Raw genomic sequence first — 26,119 nt, 5'->3', positions numbered from 1 at the left:
CAGCAGAAGATGGGTAGTTGAAATCTACCCCTCAACAAGTCCATTGAGATGTCCTGCCTTTTGAGATTCAGTGAAATTGCTTTTAACTTCATCCCACTTGTGGTGCAGCTCTCCTTTTCCAATTTCTCTGGGAGTTATTGGTGTCTTAACTTTTTCTTAGTTCCCTCTGGCTTTGAGCTCCTGCATCCGTAGCATTAGGAGGGTTTGTGAATTGCTTTGGCATCTCAAAATGCTGCCTGTACTCTCTAGCATGGAACTGCAGACACTTCTTGATTTCTCCCCAAGCATTACCAATATGAGTTGTGTGTATGACTAGCACAGTTCAGTGAAGATATGGGGTCAAGCTATGGGCTTTATATCAGCCTGTGGTTTGGCCTCATCTCCCTCAGGCTCCATGCAAACATTCTATTTCACTTCTCTATTATGTGGAGCACTTTTGCTCTCTGAAATCTATTCAATAACTGGCCTTGTTTGCCTCTTCAGAGATGCTTTATTATGTTTTCAAAGTCACTCTCTCCCTTCTCACCTCTGTGCCTTTGCAAGCAGTTGCTTCTGCCTGGAATATCCTTTCCAGAACGGAAGATTTGGTAGAGGTTTGGAAATGTCAGTCTTTCCCCTCACTTCATCTCACATCATAGGAAATGGTGTCAATATTTATTTGTCTACTAGTATTAATTATGACATCACAAACATCTCGGCTCCTGAGGTGGCCATAGTTGGTTTTTAATTAACACTTTTTGGAATCCCACAAACTTCTGGCAAATATTTACTTGGGTTTGCTAAAGTCATATAAATTGACCAGAAGAGGCAGCCCTACCCCGACCTCTCCTCTCCTTCCTCCTACCTTTCCTACCTTAGAGGTTTCCCGCTTCGATGAAGCTGGACAATTTTGTCTGGACCTCTCCTACAGGCCTGTATTATGGATATTTGTTTATAAATCATACTACCTTTACTGAACTGTGAACTCTGCAAAGGTGATGTCATCTTCCCTCTCTGAAACTTCAGTGTAGCCCGGTATCTGATACAGAATTGACTTCAAATCATCTGATTTATAACTGAGGATAAATGAATGAATAAATGTGAAGTTGCAGATGGCCCCCTAGTGATCTGAATAGGCTGCTAGGGGAGGAGTATATGGTATCCCCACTTACCACTTGTACTGACTGTGGGCTCCTGTTAGAATCAATAGGCAACTATTTCTTTTCTTTTTCTTTCTGTCTTTTTATTGAGACAGAGTCTCACTCTGTCACCCAGGCTGGAGTACGGTGGTGCAATCTGGGCTCACTGCAACCTCTGTCTCCCGGGTTCAAGCAACTCTCATGCCTCAGCCTCCCAAATAGCTGGGATTACAGGTGTGCACCACCATGCCTAGCTAATTTTTGTATTTTTAGTGGAGACGGGGATTCACTATGTTGGCCAGGCTGGTCTCAAACTCCTGGGCTCAAGTGATCCGCCCGCCTCAGCCTCCCAAAGTGTTGGTATTATAGGCATGAGCCACCACGCCTGGCCAGCAATTATTTCTTTATTGAAGACTTATGTGCAAGGCACAAAGGAAGCTCCAGGACTGAGATATTTTTTACTATGCCTTCTCTATCTTCTTGTACCCCCAAAATAGCTTCCAGGGCACTTGTATTTGTTTTTGTGGAAAGACTGGCAATTAGAGATAGAAAAGTGAAATAAATGGAAATAGTACTACTCAGGGCTGTCACATCTACATCTGTGTTTTTGCAATGCCAGTTTGCATTTTCTGAGTGAGTTACATCTACGCATCTTCACAGCAGCCAGTACTGCAGTGCCTTGCATATATTATATGCTCAATGAGTACTTGTCAATTGATTTTGTACATGCATGTGACAGTATAAATATATTATGAAAAATGAGGAGGCCAGGCAATAAAAGAGTCAGGATTTCTTCCCCCCCCCAAAAAAAATACACAGTGGTGGAGTTCGGCATGAAGTTCAAATGCTCCTGCACCCTGCCCTGCAGTATCTCTAACCAGGGGACTTTGATAAGGAAGCTGAAGGCTGATATTACCTTTGCTCCCTCACTGCAACTGGACACATTTCTTAGTTTTTAGGTGGCCCCCACTGGCTCACTTGCTGTGGCGTTTTCAAGAGCATAGAATCATCCTTTTCACTATTAAAAGAAGATGCTGTTTAATCTGAGGATCCTGTTGAACAATGCAGCTTTTAGAAATGGTCACAGCTTCGTGGTTCGAAATTTTCGGTAAGTGATGGTCAGAGATTTGGGTTTGATTTAGGAATCATGGTGATGCATACAATTCTATTCTGCAGTAAGGCCTCTTTCCGCAGAGTGTAGTGCCACGCTCTGCTTTACTCTCATCTGAGACAGCTGCCTCTAATTCCAGCGGAACTTTCATTTCTCAGTCCTTCTGTAATCAGATTTCACTGTGTGCTGTAGGGGAAGCCGCCCATGGCGGGTATAATAGACTAAACGTTCTTGACATCTTTCCTTTGTGTACATTCTAAACAAGCAAGTGGCTGAAGGAAATTAGGGGAAGTAATTTACACAGGGCCTTCCGCTTGTATTTGGGCTTGCTAGAGAACAATATATCACTCTAAGGTGTTGAGACTAATCCATTCCTTTGAAAAAACAGACTCCAAGTAGCAACTAATAAATACTGACAAAGCTGCTGCAAAGAAGTCTTATATGTGATGGGGATAATGACATTTTTAAATAAAATACAAGTTTGAAAACCATCCCTGAAATTCTTGCTGGCGTGTGTAAAGCAGATTGTCTCCAATGAATTCATTATAAAAGTTTACATCCTGCTTACAACCATTGCGCATGTGGTTGAAGATGGTGTGGTGTGTCGGTGGGGAAGGGAAAGGAGAAGGGAACATGGGACATGAGTTAGCTGGGTAAACAAGGCCATCAGGTGGAGACATCACTACCAGAAAGCTTCTAGAACAGTTTCACGTTAATAATGAAATAGAATCTCTTCAGAGCCTCTTTATAACCTAAAGCAACCTCCCTGACTTCCTTAAGGAAGAAGCGTTTGGTCTGAAGTTTTCTTTTATTATTAGGAAGTGGACCTGTGATAGTGGCCCTGGGCATCCCTTCTCTGGACCAGCTGATAGTTCTAGGTTCTCTGGACTCCACCATTAGCACTACTTCTTTAGTGACTATAAGGCTCTCAGAAGTCAGAATGATACTGTAAATAATATTGTAAATTAAGCCCATAATATTAGACCTAGCTGAGACCTCAGAACCATGAAATAATGCCCTCTCTTATTTTATTTTGGGAGGAATTGTGATTTTTATTTCTTAGACAGCTCAAATATTCAATTGAAATTATTTCACTTCTCCAGTTTTAAGTATAAGGTAAAAAAAAGCCCAGAATGATTATGGAGTTTAGCAATTAGTGCCAGAGTTAGATCAGATAACAACCTGGGGAAAAGTCTAAAGAACCAGGTTCAAGGCCTAGCACCACCCTTGCTGGCTATATGGCGTTGAACAAGTCACTAAACTTTTCTGCAGTGTTGTTTCACCTATAAAACGGAAAAAAGGATAATACCTGTTCTGACTACATTGCAGGGTAGTTCAATCATTCATTCAACAAATATTAATTGAACATCTACTTTGTGCCATGCCCTATCAAGGAGTTGGAGATACAGTGGTAAATAACGTAAAAACACACTTCACTCCAGCTACATGAATTCATAGTCTAGTGATAATCAGTGAGATAATGTACATGAAACCTAAAAAGTGACAGACCAATGTTCATTATTTATTTTAGTATTCCATTACACTGAGTTATATCAGATAAAAAAGATGATGAAATTTTATTCTACAGTTTTTAACAAGGAATCATCACTGAGTTGAAAACACCCAACTGAATGAATAACCAAAGCCTGGAACTTAAACTTATACTGTTCTTTGATAATTATAGTGATAATTGATTTTTAAAATAATTATTACGGATTAAATTTTGCAAGTAAAACCTCTTCAAAATAGTTGGATTTTTTTTTTTGTATTTACTGATACACTACTGTCTATATCCAGTAGCCAGACTACATTTCCGAAAATCCTGGCGAGCTATTTCTCACAGTGAATGGGGGCTGGGGCAAAAGTATGGCTAAATCAGCCCAAATCCAAACTTTCTATTTGAAAGTGTGAAAGCCTCGAGTCACCCATGTTGTTAGAAACTCAATAGCGTGAGTCTCAATTGAAAAATGAGATAATGTTGACATGGTTTCGACATGCATTCTCACGTGGCGTAGGTATTTTTCTTTCCTACTCTATTGGTTAGTTGCACTACCTTATCAGCTAGATAAATTCAGAGTTTCTCATCTCCAACAAGACCTATAACCTTTGACAAAGCCCTCAACAACAGAGAAAAACTCCCTGTCAGCTCTGCCTGTTCTGTATTTTTACTTTGATTTTCAGCCTTTCACGGGGATTTAAGTGATTTTTTTCTCCCACATCTCTTGGGGAAAGGTGGAGGGCCCTTATTGTGTAACATACCATGTGAGTTTACACTCCAGAGTAATAGGAAATATGTGGTTAGAGTGTGATAGTGCCACAAAATAGGAATCGCAGTTTTGAAGTGAGCAGTCATATCGCCATGGACATGATAAAATAATAGCTTAAATGAGGCTGAAACCATCCACACAGCCCCTGGATCCATCACTTTGAGTCAGTTAAATTTTTTTAAACAAAATCGATAGGATCGGAAACCCAGACTGCTGAAAACACCGAATTCACAGGCTTTCCATGTCGTAAACAAGGCTCTAAATAAAGCCTTGCTGTGTTTGGATGATAGAGAATGCCCTGTGATTCGTTGCCTATTAAGGAAACCATTGAGAGCTTTTTAAGAAACCACTAAAAAAAAAAAATCTCTTGATCAGAAAAGACTAATTTGTAAGTGCAGTTCAATTTCATCTCACAAATAGAAATTTCTTCAGAGAATATTGAGCTAAGCCACCCAATTCTGTGGAGGTTATGGATTGAAGCCAGAGGTGACGAGTTCTCAGGTATTTCATTCCAGACCTCTATAAGGGCTCACATAACTCATTATGTTCCCCCGTCTCTCACACTTGCCCATCCATACGCACGTGGACATCCAGACAACGTGATTATAAGACATTCATGTTCTCGAATAGAGGAGAGAAAACAGCGGACTTTGATTATTCACAATGTCAAAACTTAAAATGAATGCCTTTTAAAAACATCACTTCAGCTGGGCGCAGTGGCTTACGCCTGTAATCCCTGCACTTTGGGAGGCCGAGGTGGGTGGATCACCTGAGGTCAGGAGTTCGAGACTAGTTTGGCCAGCATGGCGAAACCCTGTCTCTAATAAAAATACAAAACAACAACAACAACAACAACAACAAAAAAACTGGGCCTGGTGGCATGCACCTGTAGTCCCAGCTATTCAGGAGGTTGAAGCAGAAGAATCACTTGAACCTGGGAGGTGAAGGTTGCAGTGAGCTGAGATCGCACCAATGCACTCCAGCCTGGGTGACAGAGTAAGACTCTGTCTCAAAAAAAAAAAAAAAAAAAAATCACTTCACTTCAGAAAATCATATAAGAGATGAGACCAAAAGTTGAATGAGGTCATGATGTTTTCCTTGGCCAACAGGGGAATTTGTTTCCTAGTCTATTTTTAGTAATTGAGTAATTTAACTCAGATAAAATAAGCCACTGATTTTTGGCAGTTTCAGGTTTCCAGACCTTTAATAGTAGGTCTGCAGAAAGTTAGCCTTTATCTGAATTCTTCAATTTTCAGATAAGGAGAAGTTTCACAATTTTAGACTATTAATGATCTAAGGTATCTTAGAAACGACTAGTCATTCAGTGATCGATAATAACGTTGTAGAAAAAACTGAGTTCTTTTCACACGACCAGGAAAAGTTAGACTCACAGACACTTTGAAGGGTGAGGGGGAGCGGAATTTATTGGGTGAAAAGGAAAAAACTCAGCAAAGCCAGAGGGGCTCCTGTTAACAGGCCCCCATCTCACAGACTGAATACCAGGTTACCACACAGGAACAGGAGAGGCCCGGCTCCTCCCATCTCCAACCGCTGCAGTGCGAACTTCCCCAAGGCCCCACCCTGTCCTCCCAGTGTGAAGGTGGGCATTATTCAGAAAGAATCAGTCAGGGGAGTGAGGGGAAAGGGCGGGTCTCATCCAGGACAGGCAGTCCTGTTTTTCAGCCTACAGGCTGTTTTAGGCTTGAAGTTGGGATTTTGCTGGGGGTTGCGGGGTGGGGGTCCCTTGGCTGCCTCCTGTCTCTATCAATAATTTATATCACATATGGGTATGTGGCAACGGTGAGGAGGGTTTCAAGTAAACTTTTATTAATACATTATTATTGTTATTGTTAATAAGAATAAATTTGGAAATAATTTGTGAGTTTTTTCACATCAGTGGGATCACTGCAAGGTTTTGTGTGTGTGTGTGTGAAAATACAGCTCCTTTCTTGCATGCCTTCTAATATGCCTTTCTGAGAAGGAAAGAAAGGGATATAATTAAAGTCAGGCCACTGAAAATTCACGTGGCTCCAGTTTACAAACTTCATGAGTGTGGGGAAGACATAGACAAAGAGAATCGCTGATTTCGTTCACTTTCTTAAATTTTCAGATGAAGAATTGAGGCTCGAGATGGCAAATAACCTTCCAAAGGCCATTGTTTATTCCTAAATCTGGGTTGAACTAGGACTACAAATATTTAAAGGCACTGCTCTTTTCATTTCACCGCTTATATTACTTTGATGCCTTCAAATTGATCAAGTTGGCCAATCTACCTTTTTGCCTAATATCCTTTTTAAGGTACAGTCAGAATATCTCAATAAAGAAAAAAAACATACCTAAGAAAACATGCCTTAGCTCTTGCATTAATGCAAGGTTAAAGAAACATAAAAACCTCAGCCATAAGGCCCATTGGCCCCTTCTTACATCTCCAGAAGTTAAAGTCTTTATCTCAAATTGTCCATGGGGATCAGAGTATCATTTAACACTGAATTTTTTCCTACTCTGGCAAAATCAGTTTCTGACTGACCACATTTTACTCAAATCAAGCACTTTCTCTTCCAATAAAATACAATTATACCAGGGAATACGTCCAAGTATCTCCCACCCCCCAGTTTACCAGAGCTGGAAAATGCAGACACTAGCAATGAAAGGCTTCATTCTGCCAGTAGCGAATACTCTTCCATTTTGTAGCTAGGAAGATATTTGGGTAAAGTTAATACAAGGATCTCTTATTACCTTGGCTTAGCTTCTTAGCATTCAGTGATTTGGGGTTAAAAAATCTCTGTAATTATTTTTCAAGGAATAAAATGAATATAAGGAACTAGTCTTGCCTTTTTCAAGGGCTCTGGCTCTGACCAGACTGCAGTGACAGTTTTGATGGAATATTTGTACGTGCTTCTCATTGTTTGCTACAACATTGTATCCTCCCTCTTAGGTGCAGGCTGAAGAATAATAATGTGGTTTATGTCTGGTGTACCAAGGAGATTTCTTGTTTACTCTGATTTACTTCTTGTATACTTTGGTACAAGAAAAGCAAGCATTTTACAGGAGACTCGAATAATGCATTTGGCCCTGGTTCTGGTGCTTGTGAACCAGAGCAGGCTGCCTCCTATTGAAGAATGAGGTCTCTAGGGGAACTTAATAGCCACTGATGCCAGCAGTCTTACCTGGCTAATTCAAGCTTGCTTTTTCACTCAAAAGCAAGAAAATGCTTGATACAGACCAGAAAAAAAAAAAAAAAGGAGGCGTTATGTCAGAACTGTCTTAATGTGGTACAATTGTGGAACTCTTCTAATTTTTATGTAGCTTAGGAAAGAGGTGTGGCAACTCCATTTTGGAGCCAAGGGGAGGTCTATGAGGAGAGAGTAAACAGGATAGGAATTTAAACTGGGACCATTGTATTTGCTTTCCTTCCAGTGATAAATTTTCCTGGTTAGTTTTTGATATCTATGAAAAACAGCTCTTTTTCCCAAGCTAATCTTTCCTGCCCCACCTCCTGGATGGAATTGAAAAAGGTGGTGACCACTCTAATGATTTTTCAGTGGTATAAACAGCATAACCCCCCTTCACTAGCTGTGGTGGAATTTTTTTTTTTTTTTTTTTTTTTTTTTTTTTGAGATGAAGTCTTGCTCTGTCTCCCAGGTTGGAGTGCAATGGCGCAATCTCAGCTCACCGCAACCTTCGCCTCCCGAGTTCAAGTGATTCTCCTGCCTCAGCCTCCCGAGTAGCTGGGATTACAGGCGTCTGCCACCATGCCCAGCTAATTTTTGCATTTTTAGTAGAGATGAGGTTTCACCATGTTGGTCAGGCGGGTCTCAAACTCCTGACCTCAGGTGATCCACCCGCCTCAGCCTCCCAAAGTGCTGGGATTACAAGCGTGAGCCACCACCGCCCCTGGCCAGCTGTGGTGCAATTTTAAAAGAAATTCTAGTTAATCGCTCAAGCCCCCAGACGCTGGTATGACCAGATATACAGTATCTACCTCTCTACTGCTTTTGTCCCTAAGAACCCTGACAAGTTAGTCTGTCCAAAAGGAGTTTGTCTGTCCAAAGTATCAGTGTAGTCCACTGTTACCGTACTTCCAGCCCAGTCTTCATGGTGATATGAGCAAACACTGGCCCCATGAGATGTTCTTACCAGTTTTCCAGGTTTTGGCCCTTGACTCACAGTGCCGTGCTTAGGATCCAAGATTAGTCCACTCTTGTTTCACATACATATGTCCAACCATTGTTCCCAGTAGTGCAAATACTATACCAGAGTGGTGGGGCTCTAGGGAATTTCAGCTTTAGCAACACACTAGGCCACAGTTAATTATCCTCCGTGATTTTCAGGCCTTGTGTTCAGCCTGGACCATACCCCATATTTGCTCTTCCTACAACATACATTTTGTCTTTTTTTTTTTTTTTTTTTTTCTGAGATGGAGTTTCCTTCTTGTTGCCCAGACTGGAGTGCAATGGCACCATCTTGGCTCACTGCAACCTCCGCCTTCCGGGTTCAAGCGATTCTCCTGCCTCAACCTCCCGAGTAGCTGGGATTACAGGCCCCCCGCCACCACGTCCGGCTAATTTTTTATACTTTTAGTAGAGACGGGATTTCATCATATTGGTCAGGCTGGTCTCGAACTCCTGACATCAGGTGATCCCCCCCGCCTCAGCCTCCCAGAGTGCTGGGATTACAGGCATGAGCCACCACGCCCGGCTGAAGTGGTGTTTTTAAAAGGCATTCATTTTAAGTTTTGACATTGTGAATAATCAAAGTGCACTGTTTTCTCTCCTCTGCACCTGGCCTATGTCTTTTCTTATCATCAGAACTTGATCAGGATGTTGAAAATCCATCATGACAAGTCTTTCGATATTCATCCCAGAAATCTGCTAGGAATTAATTCTTTCTTTCTTTCTTTTTTTTTTTTTTTTTTTTTTTTTGAGATGGAGTTTCACTCTTGTCACCCAGGCTAGAGTGCAATCAATGGCGCGATCTCAGCTTACTGCAACCTCTGCCTCCAGGGTTCCTGCCCCAGTCTCCCAAGGTGTAGCTGGGATTACAGGTACCTGCCACCACGTCCGGCTAATTTTTTGTATTTGTAGTAGAGATGGGGTTTCACCATGTTGGCCAGGCTGGTCTAGAACTCCTGACCTCAAGTGATCCGCCCGCCTCGGCCTCCCAAAGTGGGATTACAGGTATAAGCCACCACGCCTGGCCTGAATTCTTTCTTATACAAATAGATTTACTTTTGCCCTGAAGACCTATTATCATTTATTCATTTCCTTAAGAAATATTTATTGAATGCTTACTATATTCCAAGCACTGTACTAAGCACTGGGTATATATTAGTGAATAAAACAGGAAAGGTCTCTGCTATTTGTGAATCATATGTAATCCAGTGAGAAGAGTAAAAGTAAGCAATAAATAAACACATAAATCTATGTTAAAATTGTGATAAGTATTACAAACAAAATGAAGGTAAAGTGAAGACTACTTAGACAGTAGAGTCAGGAAAGGAATCTCTTAGGAGGTGATATTTAAGCTTACAGCCTGAGAATGAGAAGGAGCCAGCTTTGAGAACTGAGGAGTGTTCTGGACAGAGGGAATGGTATATCAGAGTCCTGTGATCGGAAAACTTTTGGAGTACAGGCAGCCCTTCCTTTGCAAGATCCCAACGTGAACAAATTTCAATTACCACAGTTTAGTTAATAACACTAGGCCACTACGAACACAGTTCAAATTTCAGTCATCGTGGCATATTAATTATAAGTAATTCATAAAGCAAAAACTTCATTGCTAACTCTTCAGTCTACAAATCACCATGTAACTAACACATACACAGCACATCATGATCAGTGACCAATTACATCACTTATTTTAAAGTCTGTTGGTGATTGGTCACTGTGCATCTGTCATACAGTTTGCATACAGACAGCAAAGAGTATAGCTGTGCTGCCTCCTTTTCTCCCAGTGATAAACCCATGGACATTTTACAAAAATGGATAATGACAGTGCAGTACATGAAAGTGCAGCAGAGAAATAAAAAGTGACTTTGGGAGGCTGAGGCGGGGGGATCACCTGAGGTCAGGGGTTCAAGACCAGCCTGGTCAACATGACGAAACTCCGTCTCTACTAAAAAATACAAAAACTAGCTGGGCCTGGTGGCAGACGTCTGTAATCCCAGCTGCTTGGGAGGCTTAGGCAGGAGAATCGCTTGAACCCGGGAGACAGAGGTTGTGGTGAGCTGAGATTGCACCACTGCGCTCTAGCCTGGACGACAGAGTGAGACTCCGTTAAAAAAAAAAAAAAAGTGATAGCAGTGGAAGTTAAATTTGAATTGAATGTAAATCGAGTTATGGAAGAAACAGCTGATTATGTGATTGTTACCCTGCTGCTGTTTGAGAGACTGTAGATATACAGCCAGAGGAACTTAGTGAAGATAAAGTTATTGACATAACTGCAGAAAGTGGTTGTGACAAAAAGGATGAAGATGTCCCAGGGGAAGTAACACCAGCAAAACACTTCACATTAAAGGAACTCTCAGAGATATTACACAGTGTTCACAGTGCAAAGGAAAATGTTAAAAGTTTATCCAAACTTAGAAAGAATTATGACAGTTTATCACAACATAGAAAAGATGCTTGCTCTATACCATAAGTTCTATGATGAGAAAGCAAGCACTGTTCAAATTACTCTTGATAGAGTTTTACAAGGAAATAAAACACTATAATTCTCAATGCTTCTAATGTTTTAAATTGCATTGTACTAAAAAATACATCAGTTTTACTATTTTTCACTTCCCTACACATTTATAGCTGACAATAAAAGTTTTTAATGTTCTGACAATTTTTTAAAAGTCACAGAACAATTACAGTTTTCCCGCTAAATATTAAGGTTACTTTGCATGGTTTCAGATTTAATGGCTATTCACAGTCCCACACACTACCATGCAAATTAAAAACTGCCTGTGTTATTTAAAAAAAAAAAAAAAAAAGGCCGGGCGCGGTGGCTCAAGCCTGTAATCCCAGCACTTTGGGAGGCCGAGACGGGCGGATCACAAGGTCAGGAGATCGAGACCATCCTGGCTAACATGGTGAAACCCCGTCTCTACTAAAAATACAAAAAACTAGCCGGGCGAGGTGGCGGGCGCCTGTAGTCCCAGCTACTCCGGAGGCTGAGGCAGGAGAATGGTGTGAACCCGGGAGGCGGAGCTTGCAGTGAGCTGAGACCCGGCCACTGCACTCCAGCCTGGGCAACAGAGCGAGACTCCGTCTCAAAAAAGAAAAAAAAAAAAAAAAAAAAAAAAAACTTTGGAGGACATTATGCTAAGTGAAATAAGCCAGGAAGGACAAATACGATATGATTTTACTTATATAAGAATCAAAAATAGCCAAACTCATAGATTCTAATTTAAAACATCAGACAATACCAATTGTCAGAAGTTGGGAGTGGGGGAAATGGGGAGTTTTTCTATGGATATAAACTTTCTATTATTCTAGATGAATAAATTCTAGAGATCTGCTGTTCAACTTAGTGCCTATAGTTAACAATATGGCGTTGTGCAGTTCAAAATTTATTAGGAGACTAGATCTCATGTTAAGTGTCCTTACTGCAAAACCAACCAGCAAACAAAAACACAAAGGGGCACAAGGAAACTCTGGGGTGGGGGAAGGTTGTCTGCTAACATTTATTGGAGATGTGATTTGAGGGCAGCAAGAGTGCGGGCAACATTATCAGCTGCTGCCGTGGAAAGTCTAGAGTCAGAAAGAGAGATTTTTCCGATCACTTGTAGTCCAAGGGAAAAATATTGAAATAAAAGTTTCTGTTCTATATACATTTGAAAATCAAAGGCCTTGACAAAAAGGAAAGGTTCAAGCAGGATGTTTGTGTGTTCTTTCTACCTTTATGTTCAAATCTTCTGTCAGTGGAGAAATAGAAACAGCAGCATCTCACGACGCAAACCCACAGCAGAACATTAACCCTAACCCTAACTACAAGCTTAATTTCACCTCCAACTTAGAAACTTCTAAGTATGTAGGACAAAAGCTGAGGAAGCCCCAGAAACTTGTTACTTCCTCCAGTCTTGTCTTCTACTGGGGATAATAAGAACTGGAAGTTGGAGCTTTTGGAGTAGTAAAAGGTAAGGTATTCTTGGTCCTCCTCTTTCCTGTTTCCTTTTATGGAAACTGGGGAGAAAAAGTTTAGTTCTTTGCAAAATTTTCATTTCCACTTCTATTTCTCTGAGATTCAACAAGAACGACACAATTCTAAGATCTACGACATTCTCTTAAATAAAACCTGTAGTCTTGTGAGCATTCAGAAGTGAGAGCACACAACAAAATCCCGCAGAGGCTGAGAATAGGGGACGGTATTGAATCCTTTAAGTATAGCAGTTTGGAGACTCAGCTTTTGTGGGCTCCAAAATAACCAGGAGTCTGAGTAAAATGTTTTACTCAAGGCAAAAAACTGAAAGCCTCAAAATTAGTTCATGAGTGGTTTTTCCTGTGGTTGATGGATGTGAGTTCAACAGCTACCGTGATGTTTCCCAAATTCCTTGAAACAGAGGGAGTGGGGTTTTCCAGCGAAGGATTCTTCCCCTTTTAAAATAATATTAGAGGAAGTCTTAAGCCAAGGAATATTAATGTGTTATTGTAAGACATGGAGTCAAGAAGGTTTATTTTCTGTAATTTTATGTTGCTTGGATCTTATTCCAGAAGAAAAGTATTTTCAAATCTGCCCTAACTGTGATCAGTACTTGGTATTCCAAGTGTTGCTTAATATTATTACTAATTAATATTATCAGAAGAAAACACATAACCAAAATTTGTATGTAAATACAAATTTTCTGCCTAAATGCCTTACTTCCAAAGTTATCAAATTGCTGACTACGATGGAGATATTGGGCACAGTTGTGTAAGCATTTTACTAGGGTTTCAGTAGAAGGAAGAAAATGAAGGGCTGTCTAGAAACTTCTTTAGCCAGCAAAATGTCTTTGTATATCTACAAACTTATTTTTAAAATATTTGGTTCTTGGCCTGGCGTGGTGGCTCACGTGCTGTATTCCCAGCACATTGGGAGGCTGAGGCGGGTGGATCACCTGAGGTCAGGAGTTCGAGACCAGCCTGGCCAACATGGTGAAACCCCGTCTCTACTAAAAATACAAAAACTAGCCGGGCGTGGTGGCACATGCCTGTAGTCCCAGCTACTCGGGAGGCTGAGGCAGGAGAATGGCGTGAACCCGGGAGGCAGAGGTTGCAGTGAGCCAAGATCACGCCACTGCACTCCAGCATGGGTGACAGAGCGAAACTCCGTCTCAAAAATAAATAAAATAAAATAAAATAAAATATTTGATTCTTTTTAGTCTAAACTTTTTAAATTTTTATTTTTGTTTATGTTTTGTTATGTACATAATCTTTTAGTATAGCAGCACATATAAACAAATAAAACATACATTATGAATCCATGTTTAAAATTTTTTACTGTTAGAGGTACGTACTGAAAAGTTGAGGACCACTGCTTTAAAGAAATTTCCATTTGGAGAGCCTACGATTCACATATTTTTAAAAGTCAAAGACAATAATACATCTTTGAAATAGGAATGTTAATCAAAATTTTGTTTCCACATATAAGCTGAAAACAGTAATTTCTATTTGTAGTTGAATATGTCACTAATGTCTTAGATTAAATCAGTCAATTGGCTGGGTGCGGTGGCTCACACCTGTAATCCCAGCACTTTGGGAGGTTGAGATGGGCAGATCATTTGTGCTCAGGAGTTTGAGATTAGCATGGCCAACATGATGAAACCCCGTCTCTACTAAAAATACAAAAAATTAGCCGGGTGTGGTGGCAGGTGCCTGTAATCCCAGCTAGTCAGGAGGCTGAGGCACAAGAATCGCTTCAACCCAGGAGGTGGAGGCTGCAATGAGCCGAGATCATGTCACTGTACTCCAGCCCGGGTGACAGAGCAAGACTGCATCTCAAAAAAAAAAAAAAAAAAAAATCAGTCAATCAACCAATTAGCCAACCAACCCAGAAACTCTCAATCCTTATGGAAATTATCTTCCCTACTAACTAGACCTCTAAAGGGCTCAGTCTCACAAAGTGTCTACCGAAAAATATCTATTCACCTACTGAACATTAAATGAACCAATCAACTCTGCAAGAAACATATGTAGTGCAATATTCACTTGTCTAAGTTACTGACATCATGCAGTGGAAACAACAAATTGAGTGAATTTGTGATTTTCCCACCTATAAGTTTATTACCATTGCAAAAAGGCCTCCATAAATCCCAACAGATGATTAACTCTTCATCCCAAGTAGCACAAGCTCTCTTATTAGGTTAGAATTACAGCATGATCATTTTGTGATGGTTATTTTACTTCTAGTAAAATTAATGTTTAGTACACGTGGTGAACCACAATTTGCCTTTGGCTATTTATGATTTCGAATGGTAGAAAATACCAATTATTGTTAAACACAGATGACACTGGGAATGATGAGAGAAAAATGATGCTTATTTTACAGACTGATTACCGCAAATAACAATTATTGTCATAACAATATAACAAAATGTTAAAATCAATATTTTCCAGTTTTGGTTTCTGGCCAGGCCCAGGCCCAGTAGATACTGATTCTTCTCTCATTCTAAAGTGAGATGCTAGACCACTACAAATGGAATTGCAAAGGAAATAAACAAAATTCAGTTTGGAATCCCTTGGGTACCACCTTCAGCTTATAAAATGTGTTGCAGAAACCAAGAAAGGGGTTGGAAATTAGAAGATAATTTATAGAGAGTGTTTCTATTGTGTATCATATGCCCTCTCCCCCATGAAGGGGATACTCTTCCTTCACTTCAAGCCCAAGGAAATGGCTCCACTAGGGCCCACAGTAAACTGATGTCAGGACGATACCTGAGAAATTTAAAGTAAGGAGGACAGGCTAGTTAGCTGTTCTGATAGCAGAACAAGATGGAGTCTATACCAGGATGGACCTGACACTTGTTAGAGCAAAGAACGTGGAGACCTTCCCGTGAACCAATAGGGAATGAGAAAAAAAAAACCCAGCATGGTATTGTTTCAGATCATGACCAAGAGACCTCCTGGAGGGGTGGGGGAAATCTCAGCAAAATAGAGGCTGGATGTGTTCCCTTGGATGCCAGAGGAAATGTAATTGTCTGCATCAAAGACTGCTATGAGCAATTCCTAATGATAAGGGGGGGTTCTCCAAAGGACCTCCAAAAACACTCCACAAGAGAGTCAGGTGTTTGAAACACCTGCACCAATGCTAGATTGCTAGAGCAGAACCAGGCTTTTGCTGGCTCTTAACTCCTCATCTTCCCTTGGCTTCACTTCGAGGAACTGAAAGGAAGGAAACAGAGGAAATAGCACACTGACCCCTCTTTCCCCATAGAGGAGGCCAGCTTTAATCAGGCATAAGCTGGAAGGGAAAGGGTGTTAACCTGCAGTAAATTTCTTAAGTTTTTTTTTTAATCACTATTATTATTATCATATTTTTGTTACATGTTATTTTACTGAGACTCTTTGAGGTAGTAAAATAAGCAGAGGGCTTTTTGTATTTTTCTGAGTTAGTAGAAAGGCTACAGTGTCCATTGTATTTTCATCCAGGGATAAAAAGAACAAGCCCCAAGAACAGATATGAAGCGCAGTAGGGGGAAAATACGAAATTATTTTCTATTGTGCATTACAAATGCTGCTTGTACAGCCTAATGATTTTGATAATAATAGCTAAAAGTTATCAAATGCTTATTATATTCCAGACAATGTCTGCTTTACATGTATTAAATAATTTTATCTTCACAACAACTCTATAAGATTAGTATAGTAATTTTCTAGGTGAGAAATTTAGAAGCAGAGAGTGGGTAAGTAAATTGCTCTAGGTTGTATGACTAGTAAGTGACAAAGCCACTCATGTGGCTATTTCAAACAAATAAGAATTCAATCTCTTTTTGCAAATTCTTTTTTTTTTTTTCTGTCAAACATCCAAAATACTGGACATATAACATACAAACGATGGCCATATCAAATTTCAATGCATTAACACTTCGCAGAGACACATGAGGTTATATGTGATTTGCTGTGCTTTAAAAAGAATAAAAAGATAAAGCATTTGCTATGCTTTATCAAGTGACCAAGGTGGGCGGATCACTTGAGCTCAGGAGTTCCAGACCAGCATGGTCACCATGGAGAAACCCCGTCTCTAGTAAAAATACAAAAATTAGCCGGGCTTGGTGGCGTGTGCTTGTAGTTTCAGCTACTTGGGTGGCTGAGGCAGGAGAATCGCTTGAACCTGGGAGGCAGAGGCTGCAGTGAACTTAGATTGTCCCACACTCCAGCCTGGGCCACAGAGTGAGACCCTGTCTCAAAAAAAAAAAAAAAAAAAAAAAAAAAAAGGCCGGGCGCGGTGGCTCAAGCCTGTAATCCCAGCACTTTGGGAGGCCGAGACGGGCGGAACACGAGGTCGGGAGATCGAGACCATCCTGGCTAACACGGTGAAACCCCGTCTCTACTAAAAAAATACAAAAAACTAGCCGGGCGAGGTGGTGGGCGCCTGTAGTCCCAGCTACTCGGGAGGCTGAGGCAGGAGAATGGCGTGAACCCGGGAGGCGGAGCTTGCAGTGAGCTGAGATCCGGCCACTGCACTCCAGCCTGGGCGACAGAGCGAGACTCCGTCTCAAAAAGAAAAAAAGAAAAAGAATGCTTTATCAACAATAAAACAATGAATCACCATAGTACATGGGCTTTTTCTGAAATACATATTTCTCCTTTTTAAATCTCTTTTTATAGGTGTGGACAACCACTACAAAATAAAGTGCAGCTGAAGGGCCGTGACCTTCTCACTCTAAAAAACTTCACTGGAGAAGAAATTAAATATATGCTATGGCTATCAGCAGATCTGAAATTTAGGATAAAACAGAAAGGAGAGGTATGTAACATTTTCTTTTTACCTTCCATTACTATCAGTCCGCCTTTTTAAAGGCAGCCTTCCCAAAAAAAGAGGAAAAAGAAAATACATTAAAATTCTTAAACAGTAGCTAAGTAAGGAACCCTTACAGTCAAGGTAATTGATTATCATGGAGCATACAGGCATACAAAAGAGCATAAAAATCAGTTATTGAATGACAAGTCATTGCACTTTTTTCATGTGGAATGCTGAAATTCATTATTAACTGGATCGAACCTAAGAAATCATTTGTCTGAAAAGATTTTATTTTATTTTATTTTATTTTATTTATTTATTTATTGAGATGGAGTCTTGCTCTGTTGCCCAGGTTGGAGTGCATTGGCACGATCTTGGCTCACTACAACTTCCGCCTCCCGGGTTCAAGCAATTCTCCTGCCTCAGCCTCCCAAGTAGCTGGGATTACAGGTGCACACCACCATGCCCAGCTAATTTTTGTATTTTTAGTAAAGACGGAGTTTCACCATGTTGGCCAGGCTGGTCTCAAACTCTTGACCTCAGGTGATCTGTCAAGATTTTATTTTTATACCCCTTTTCTTTTCTCTGTGTATTTTCTATCAAGTCAAAAATTAAGGCCGGGTGCAGTGGCTCATGCCTGCAATCCCAACACTTTGGGAGGCCTAGGCAGGTGGATCACCTGAGGTCGGGAGTTCGAGACCAGCCTGACCAACATGGAGAAACCCCGTCTCTACTAAAAATACAAAATTAGCCAGGCGTGGTGGCACATGCCTGTAATCCCAGCTACTCAGGAGGCTGAGGCAGGAGAATCGCTTGAACCTGGGAGGCGGAAGTTGCAGTGAGCCGAAATCATGCCATTGCACTCCAGCCTGGGCAATAAGAGCGAAACTCCATCTCAAAAAAAAAAAAAAAAAAAAGAAGAAGAAGAAGAAGAAAGTGATCCTTTTTTTCCTAGTGACAAATTTTAATTTTGGATGCATATCAGATATAGAATCATTAGGATAATGTCAAAAAATTCACAATGATGTGACAGCGTTTTAAAAAGCATTTAGTTTAGCAAAGAAACAATTAATGGTATCCAGGTAGGAGAAGAGATGGCATATGGTTCTTAGCTATAAGCTTAATTCTGCATTTTGAGCAATTTATCTTTGAAACACAATTAATACAGTAGCTTCATTTAGACTGCTTAATTGTGAAAGCATTTTCATATTCCAAGCTTGTTCAACTTTTTTAAAGAGTTGGTTTCAGGTTGAGAAAATTTGACACGGCTTTGATTTTATTTAGTTGGCTGGCTTTCCAAGCTCCTAAGAGAAACTGTGGACAGGAGTGACTGCAACTGCTATGGGTTGATGTTCCTATAAAACACCTGAAATAAGGAGAAAAGGTCTCCCCAGGCCCAGGCCTATATTCTTGACACTTTGTGGATGAGGGAGGTTAGCTGGCAGGAATCTATTTGTTCCAGAAATCATTCTATCCGGAAGCCCTTCTACAGAAGAGGAAGGAGGAAGTGCCCCGCCCCACATTTCAAACTCTCCAGATTGTTTTCAAATAACTTCCAGAAGCAAAGTCTTTGTATTCCCATTAGGATGCATGATGAATGTGTAGCTAAAACACTAGGGCTTCATCATTGATCCAAGTGGAAGTCATAGTGCCCCATGTTGTAACAGAGTAGCATTTTCCCAGCTGAGAAAACACCTCCAAACCAAACACCTTTGAGGTCATTGAAAACTGAATGGGGATTTCAATGGCGTTAAGTAAGAAGGTGGTTCCAGTATGAAATATTAACATACTTTGGAAAAAATTCACATGTTGAACTCAGAACAATTAATACTGCTTTCTAATTACATGTCAATAAGCTGTGGGAATTACTGTTCTCTTCTCCCATTTGTATAGTATGTTAAAAAACATTTTATATTCACTTTTTTTTTTGAGATGGAATATTGCTCTGTCGCCCAGGCTGGAGTGCAGTGGCGCGACCTTGGCTCACTGCAACCTCCACCTCCCAGGTTCAAGCAATTCTCCTGCCTCAGCCTCCCTAGTAGCTGGGATTACAGGCGCACACCAGCACTCCGGGCTAATTTTTTTTTTTTTTTTGTATTTTGAGTAGAGACGGGGTTTCTCCATGTTGGCCAGGCTGGTCTCGAACTCCTGACCTCAGGTGATCCACCTGCCTCGGCCTCACAAAGTGCTGGGATTACAGGCATTGGCCACTGCACCTGGCCTAAACTCACTTTTTAAACAATATTTTAAACACTTATTTGGGGGTAGTTATTACTTATTTTCTAATAAAGAATATGTTTTAAAACATAATTTATATATAAGATATATTTTAATTCTATTCTTGTCCTTGATTTATAGTATTTGCCTTTATTGCAAGGGAAGTCCTTAGGCATGATTTTTGAGAAAAGAAGTACCCGAACAAGATTGTCTACAGAAACAGGTAAGTCCACTGCCAAATTCACACTTGTGTTAAAGAGAGGGATCAAGGGTGAAAACTTTGGAGGGGTAACGCAGTGCGGGGATTTGTCTGCCTCTAACAACCACAAAGAAAAAAAACATTTTTTACTGGGAGCAGCAGTGCAAGCCTGTGGATGAGATTTCCAGTTCTCATAAAAGCTGCAAGCAGAAAAATTAGCTTCATCTATAAGAATTCCATAAGGAACTGAGTAGAAGTTCCATATAACTCTTTATGTTCAGAAAATAAATGTAGGTGGGCACAGATTTTCAGGCCTCGAACTCAGTGGGTAGGAAATGTGTCTATTTTTCTAGCATGTCAAGAACATTTCCTTGTGTGTCTCAATTCTGCTAGATGGTGGAAATTTAACCTTTGCAATGTTAGGCAATCCCCAGTTGTTTCATGGTTTATTTTGTCCATTTTGGGTCTCCTCTCCATTTCCCCACAGCCATGGTTAAATCATGGAGAGTATCTGAATGTCAAGACATGTAGGGCTATGGGGATCCGGTCCTTGGTCATTAGAACATCATCATCAAATGTCCATGCTGGCTTCTGTTGGGACTTCTATATTCCCATCGGATCTTGGCTGTCTCCCACTTACTGCAAGGTTTGCTTCACTCTCATTAAAAGACCTGATAGTGAGACAACCAAGTATAAAGAGGTCACTGGAGAACTTCCAGCCGGCCTGCACACTGGGAGGAGTGCACACGGGGGTGAAGCCTCAGGAAGTTCACAGCATTTGCAGCGGGGAAGAGCTGGCCTCTCCTGTTCCGAGGTGGAACCTGGGATTCAATCTGAGAGGCGGGAAGACTACTAGCAGGACTCTTGCTCTTTTGAGAGTCCCTATTTTCCCTTTTTTCCCTTTTCACCCGATAAACCCTACTCTTCTCACCCTTCAAAGTGTCTGTGAGCCTAATATTTCATGGTTTTGTGACAGTGACCCCATTACAACAATGTATCTCGTGGTTTCATTCTCTCAATCTCTTAGCAGCTCTCCAAGACACATTAGGCACAGAGGTACTACAAGGCTGCCTCTACTGTATTGTTTCTTCCTCTTGCTGGGTGCCAGGGAGCTCTATAACATTTATTGCCTTCTAGAGGTCTGTCTTAAAAGCAAGACAGGGCCGGGCGCAGTGGCTCACGCCTGTAATCCCAGCACATTGGGAGGCCGAGATGGGTGGATCACGAGGTCAGGAGATCGAGACTGTCCCGGCTAACATGGTGAAACCCTGTCTCTACTAAAAATACAAAAATTAGCCGGGCGTGGTGGCGGGCGCCTGTAGTCTCAGCTACTCGGGAGGCTGAGGCAGGAGAATGGCCTGAACCCGGGAGGCGGAGCTTGCAGTGAGCTGAGATCGTGCCACTGCACTCCAGCCTGGGCCACAGAGCAAGACTCCGTCTCAAAAAAAAAAAAAAAAAAAGCAAGACAGGTTGTCCTCAGTTCTAGGATTCTCCAAACTCATGGAGCTTTCCAGCATGCTCCCCATCCTTCAGAAGTTGACCTGGGGAACACATAGCAGGGTACAGTGTCAAAGGTCAACCAATTTTTATTTCTATTGCTTCTCCTCTCTTGCTTCTCTTCTTCCCCTTTCAGTTCCCAGTATTGGAGGCCAGGAAACAAAGCAGGAGGAAAAACTGGCTCTGACTATCCATGGATTATTCCAAATCTATGCTTTTGTGCCTAGAATTCTAGGCTGTTAAGGATATTTTTTTTCTCAAGCTATCATCTCTGCAATTTCTTTTTTTTTTTTTTTTGATTATGAAGTTGTTTTATTTTTTTAAGAAACAATTATGTAAGGAGTTCGACTTAATTTTTCTTTTTTTTTTAAATTTATTTATTATTATTGTACTTTAAGTTGTAGGGTACATGTGCATAACGTGCAGGTTTGTTACATATGTATACTTGTGCCATGTTGGTGTGCTGCACCCATCAACTCATCATTTACATCAGGTATAACTCCCAATGCAATCCCTCCCCCCTCCCCCCTCCCCATGATAGCATCATTCTTAGCAAACTATCACAAGAACAGAAAACCAAACACTGCATGTTCTCACTCATAGGTGGGAACTGAACAATGAGATCACTTGGACTCAGGAAGGGGAACATCATCTCTGCAATTTCAAAATGGACACTTTGAAACTCATAACACAAATTGCCTCTTTTCTTTCTCTCTGCATTTCTGCTCTACCAGACCTCACTTGAATCGATAATATGACTGCCCAAGTGAGCAATCAGACAGGGTTAAGGAGGAAGTACCACAAACAAAAACATATTCGTTGATATTTCAAATAGATTATTCTACCTTACGAGTATCAGAGCTTCCTAGGGCTTAGACGCAAACAACTATTACATGTGATTTTTACCTTGCAATGATCAGATTTTTACCTTGCAAGCTTACCAAATAGATATCAAAAAGAAAGTTCAGGGGGATTACGCAACTTGCCAGATTCACTCAATTAATACCAGTAGCACCAAGATTCAGATCTGAAGCCCACTATTCTTACTAATGCACACTCCTTCCCCCTAAAGAGAAGAAAGGAGGAAGAGGGAAATTTTATAAGGTGCTAATCTTTAAAGCCCTAGGAAGAGAACAGATAAGAACATTTTGCTCGTTAAAGCTGGCTGCTATAAGAGATCATGTTGATATCTGACAGATGGTAGGGGAGAAATGAATAAACCAGTTAGTAATTCTCAAATTCTGCTGCCTTTCAACACTAGTATTCCATGAGTTGGGTAGAATTTTATTTTATTTTATTTTATCTTGTATCTTTTTGTCTGTTTTTACCATTAGTACTTAAGAGAAGTGGTCTTTTTTGAAGTCACCAAAATAATTGATTAATACATAGAAATTTCTCAAATTTAAGTTTTTTAAAAAGGGATTTTGCTGAGTTCATGGCATTTCTATGACTTTTCCCTGTTCAAATGTTATGTTTGAAACCAGAATATTTCTGAATAAATGATCGGTTTCACCATGTATAATAATGTGGTAGTTAATCTATTAATAAAAACGAGAGTGACAATTTAATAAGTTTTTGGATGCAGACCCCGTGCCAGGTGTTCTACATTAATTATGTGTGTTATCTCACTTAATCCTCATGACAACTCTGTGAGAGCAAGACCATTGAGGAAAACAGGCTGAAACGGGGCCAGCAAATGGCTCAAAGGCATGTAGCTAATAAATGGCAGACCCAGGATTGGAAGCTATTACTAAATATATATTTTTAAATATCTAATTTAGTAAACTGAATCTATTGATTTAATTTAATTATACGGAATGTAATAGTCATGTTTTATTCTAGTAAAATTGTTTCTACTGGTGGCATTAAGCCTTTTGTTAAATGATGGTTTTCTATAAAGAAATCCTTAGAAACCTTCCCAAAATCGTAAATAATAACAACAAATACATGAAGCAAGGAACGTATGACTGTTAAAACTTATAGTTCATGGAGCATTTGTCATTATCCTCAATAATTGCATATGGCATCCTGCCAAACTCAACAGTAGAATCACTCAAAGCGAGTAGCTGCCTTAATTGTTTACAGAAACAGTAAACCCCAATCAAAATCATGACAGAACATTCCTATTGTGTGTATGTGCGTCTTAACAGTTGTCCTTTGGTACAATTTTTCAACAAGTACCACCTGTTACTTTGGTGCGTAGAATTAAAATAGGTATAATTATAACTGTTACTGCCCCAAATCTGTGCCAGCCTCTGAGATGATCCTCACAGGACAGTCTTTGGCAATTCTGTTCCAAGCCTGAGTTTCAGAGCTACATTCATATTCCTACTTATCTCAGGAGACAGAATCAAATTCTCCACCCAACTCTTACCATAGTAATTGTTTATGTAACGTGTTTACTAAAGTGTAACACACAAACAGAAAAGTGCACAAATCATTTAATGTATAGTTCAATGAATTCTTACGATGAAAAAACCATCGTTAACTGATACCCAGCTAGAGAAACAGAATGGTAGTAGCACCCACAAGCTCCCCAATACCCTTTATTTCCTTCCAGTCACTGCTCCTCATCCACCCAAGGATAACTTATTATCCTGGCTTCTAACATCACAGATTCGTTTTGCCTATTTTTGAACTTTACATAAATGGGATCATTCAGCATGCGCTCTTTTGTGTCTCACTTCGTCCACTCAACATTGTGAGATGTATCGATGTAGCTGTGTGTAGTTGTAGATCATTCATGCCTCGTCCACCCTTTGTGTGTGCCTGCCTGGCAAACCAGACAATTCTCCTATGTGTCTACCAATGATTATATTCTTTTATAGCAAATGAATTGAGCCGATAGACAGATACATTTATTAATCTCAGTAAATGCAGTAGCTGATAAAAGATGCAAAAGGCATTCTAAGAGATGGTTCTTTTCATTATTTAACATTGGTATTTCACTTTCAAGGTGAAATAGAAGCTGGTGTTTTAACAGCTGTTTCAAAATCATCATCTGTACAAAGATGCCAATATAAAAATTGTGATACTATTCTGCAGTTACAAAAGCCAAGCACAGAGAGGTTAATAACTGCCATCGTTCTACCAGCAAGGGTCCTCGGATCCCTCATATTTCCAGTGAATGAATTCTATTTATACTCTTTTTTCCAAAGCGGGCAGGGATCTATGGGGAAGTGAAAGAGCAAAATAAGATTTACTTTTATTTTCCCAAACAGAAATTAAGAAATTAACAGAAGAGGCCGGTCATGGTGGCTTATACCTGTAATGCCAGCACTTTGGGAGGCTGAGGCGGGTGGATCACAAGGTCAGGATATCAAGACCATCCTGGCTAACACAGTGAAACTCCATGTCTATTAAAAATACAAAAAATTAGCCAGGTGTGGTGCTGGGCACCTGTAGTCCCAGCTATTTGGGAGGCTGAGGCAGGAGAATGGAGAATGGCATGAACCCGGGAGGCAGAGCTTGCAGTGAGCCGAGATCACGCCACTGCACTCCAACCTGGGCAGTGATATAGCTGATGTTAAAGCATAAACAAACGAAACAGGTAAAAGCAGGCTCCTCTGGATAAAGGGTGGAAAGAGAGTGGAAGCCCATCTCTCTGTCCTCTTCTTGGCAATGGCAGCTTCTAGTGGCCTCTCAAAATCTCTGATGCCCTTTGTAAGCACGTATTACCATCCAGACCTGGCAAACTGACAAATTCGTGACTTGTACTTTTGGGCAGGGATCTGAGGCTTCTTTTTGATCTGTGACAAAAATTGCAAAGGCAATTTCTTTTCAGAGGCAGTATTTCCTCCCCATTTAATCTTTTTCATGAACTGCTGAAGTATTTGGCTCCTACTTGTACACACTTTCTGTTACTCTTCTTCCTACCCCTATTTTGTAAGTCCAGGCACCATATGGATCTTCTGTATAGCACAAACAGGGAAGTAGAAGGGCAGCAGACTAATCCTGAGTTGCTATAGCAAAATGACTTATCATCAAAGAAAGAGTGTGACTTGGAATAGACCTACCAGGAGGTCCGAAAGTTTGCTTGAAATCTTCATCCATAGTCCTCAACCCTCAATGGTACTCATACCTGTACTAGGCACTTAGTAGGTGCACAATAAATAATTTTTGGACGAATGTGCAGTATTTATATGTGTTTAGCTGAAGTTGCCTTTTATAAAGAAATTAAGTACTCAAGAGTGATTAGTGATTATAATCACCACTAAACTTCATTACGTTGCTTCACAGACAATAGAAATTTCTGTTCTTTCTGTTAGCAAAATGAGAGGCTGTTCACAAATGAGAAGAATGGGTCCTTTCTTCAGAGTCAAAATTCCTCCTTTAATCATTCAATGAGTATTCATTAAGCACTTACTATTTGCCAGGTTTTATTTTAGGTGCTCGAGAGTGATACCTCAGTAGACAAAACAGGAAAATCCATGCCTTCATGGGGCTTACATTCTAGTGGGTACACAGACAATAAACAACAGACATAATAAATAAGTGGATGGTACAGTATGTTGGAAGATGATAAGTACTCTCAGCAAGGAGAAGAATGTGCCTGGAACTGAGGGAAAAAAAGCACACCATTATTGGGACTTTGGCTTTTATTTTGAGTGAAATGGGGAATCATTGGATGATTTTGAACAAAGGAGGGACATGATCTAATTGCATTTTAAAAGGATCCCACTGACTGAGAATAAACTGTGGAATAGACTGTGGGGGCGGGGGCCAGGGTGAAAACAAGGTAGAAGTAGTGAAGCCTGTCAATAGATAGCTATCAATTATAGAAGCTGGG

The 26,119-nt window shown here is 40.5% G+C and overlaps 1 protein-coding gene across 1 annotated transcript in view; it reads left to right on the top strand.

Moving 5' to 3' along the window:
• Positions 1-2,009: 2,009 nt before the first annotated feature.
• The window catches only part of LOC105499790 (ornithine transcarbamylase), a 76,668-nt gene continuing 52,558 nt past the window's right edge, over positions 2,010-26,119 (top strand). Inside the window, exons 1-3 of the mRNA XM_071088373.1 lie at positions 2,010-2,226; positions 17,285-17,423; positions 19,776-19,857. Of these exons, the coding sequence (XP_070944474.1) occupies positions 2,150-2,226; positions 17,285-17,423; positions 19,776-19,857 (298 nt within the window). The 5' untranslated portion in view covers positions 2,010-2,149. The remainder of the gene's footprint in view (positions 2,227-17,284; positions 17,424-19,775; positions 19,858-26,119) is intronic.

This window comes from Macaca nemestrina, chromosome X (assembly GCF_043159975.1).
Source record: "Macaca nemestrina isolate mMacNem1 chromosome X, mMacNem.hap1, whole genome shotgun sequence".
Lineage (NCBI taxonomy): Eukaryota > Metazoa > Chordata > Mammalia > Primates > Cercopithecidae > Macaca > Macaca nemestrina.
Note: the sequence above shows the minus strand (reverse complement) of the source record. Positions and strands in the feature narration are given on the sequence as shown.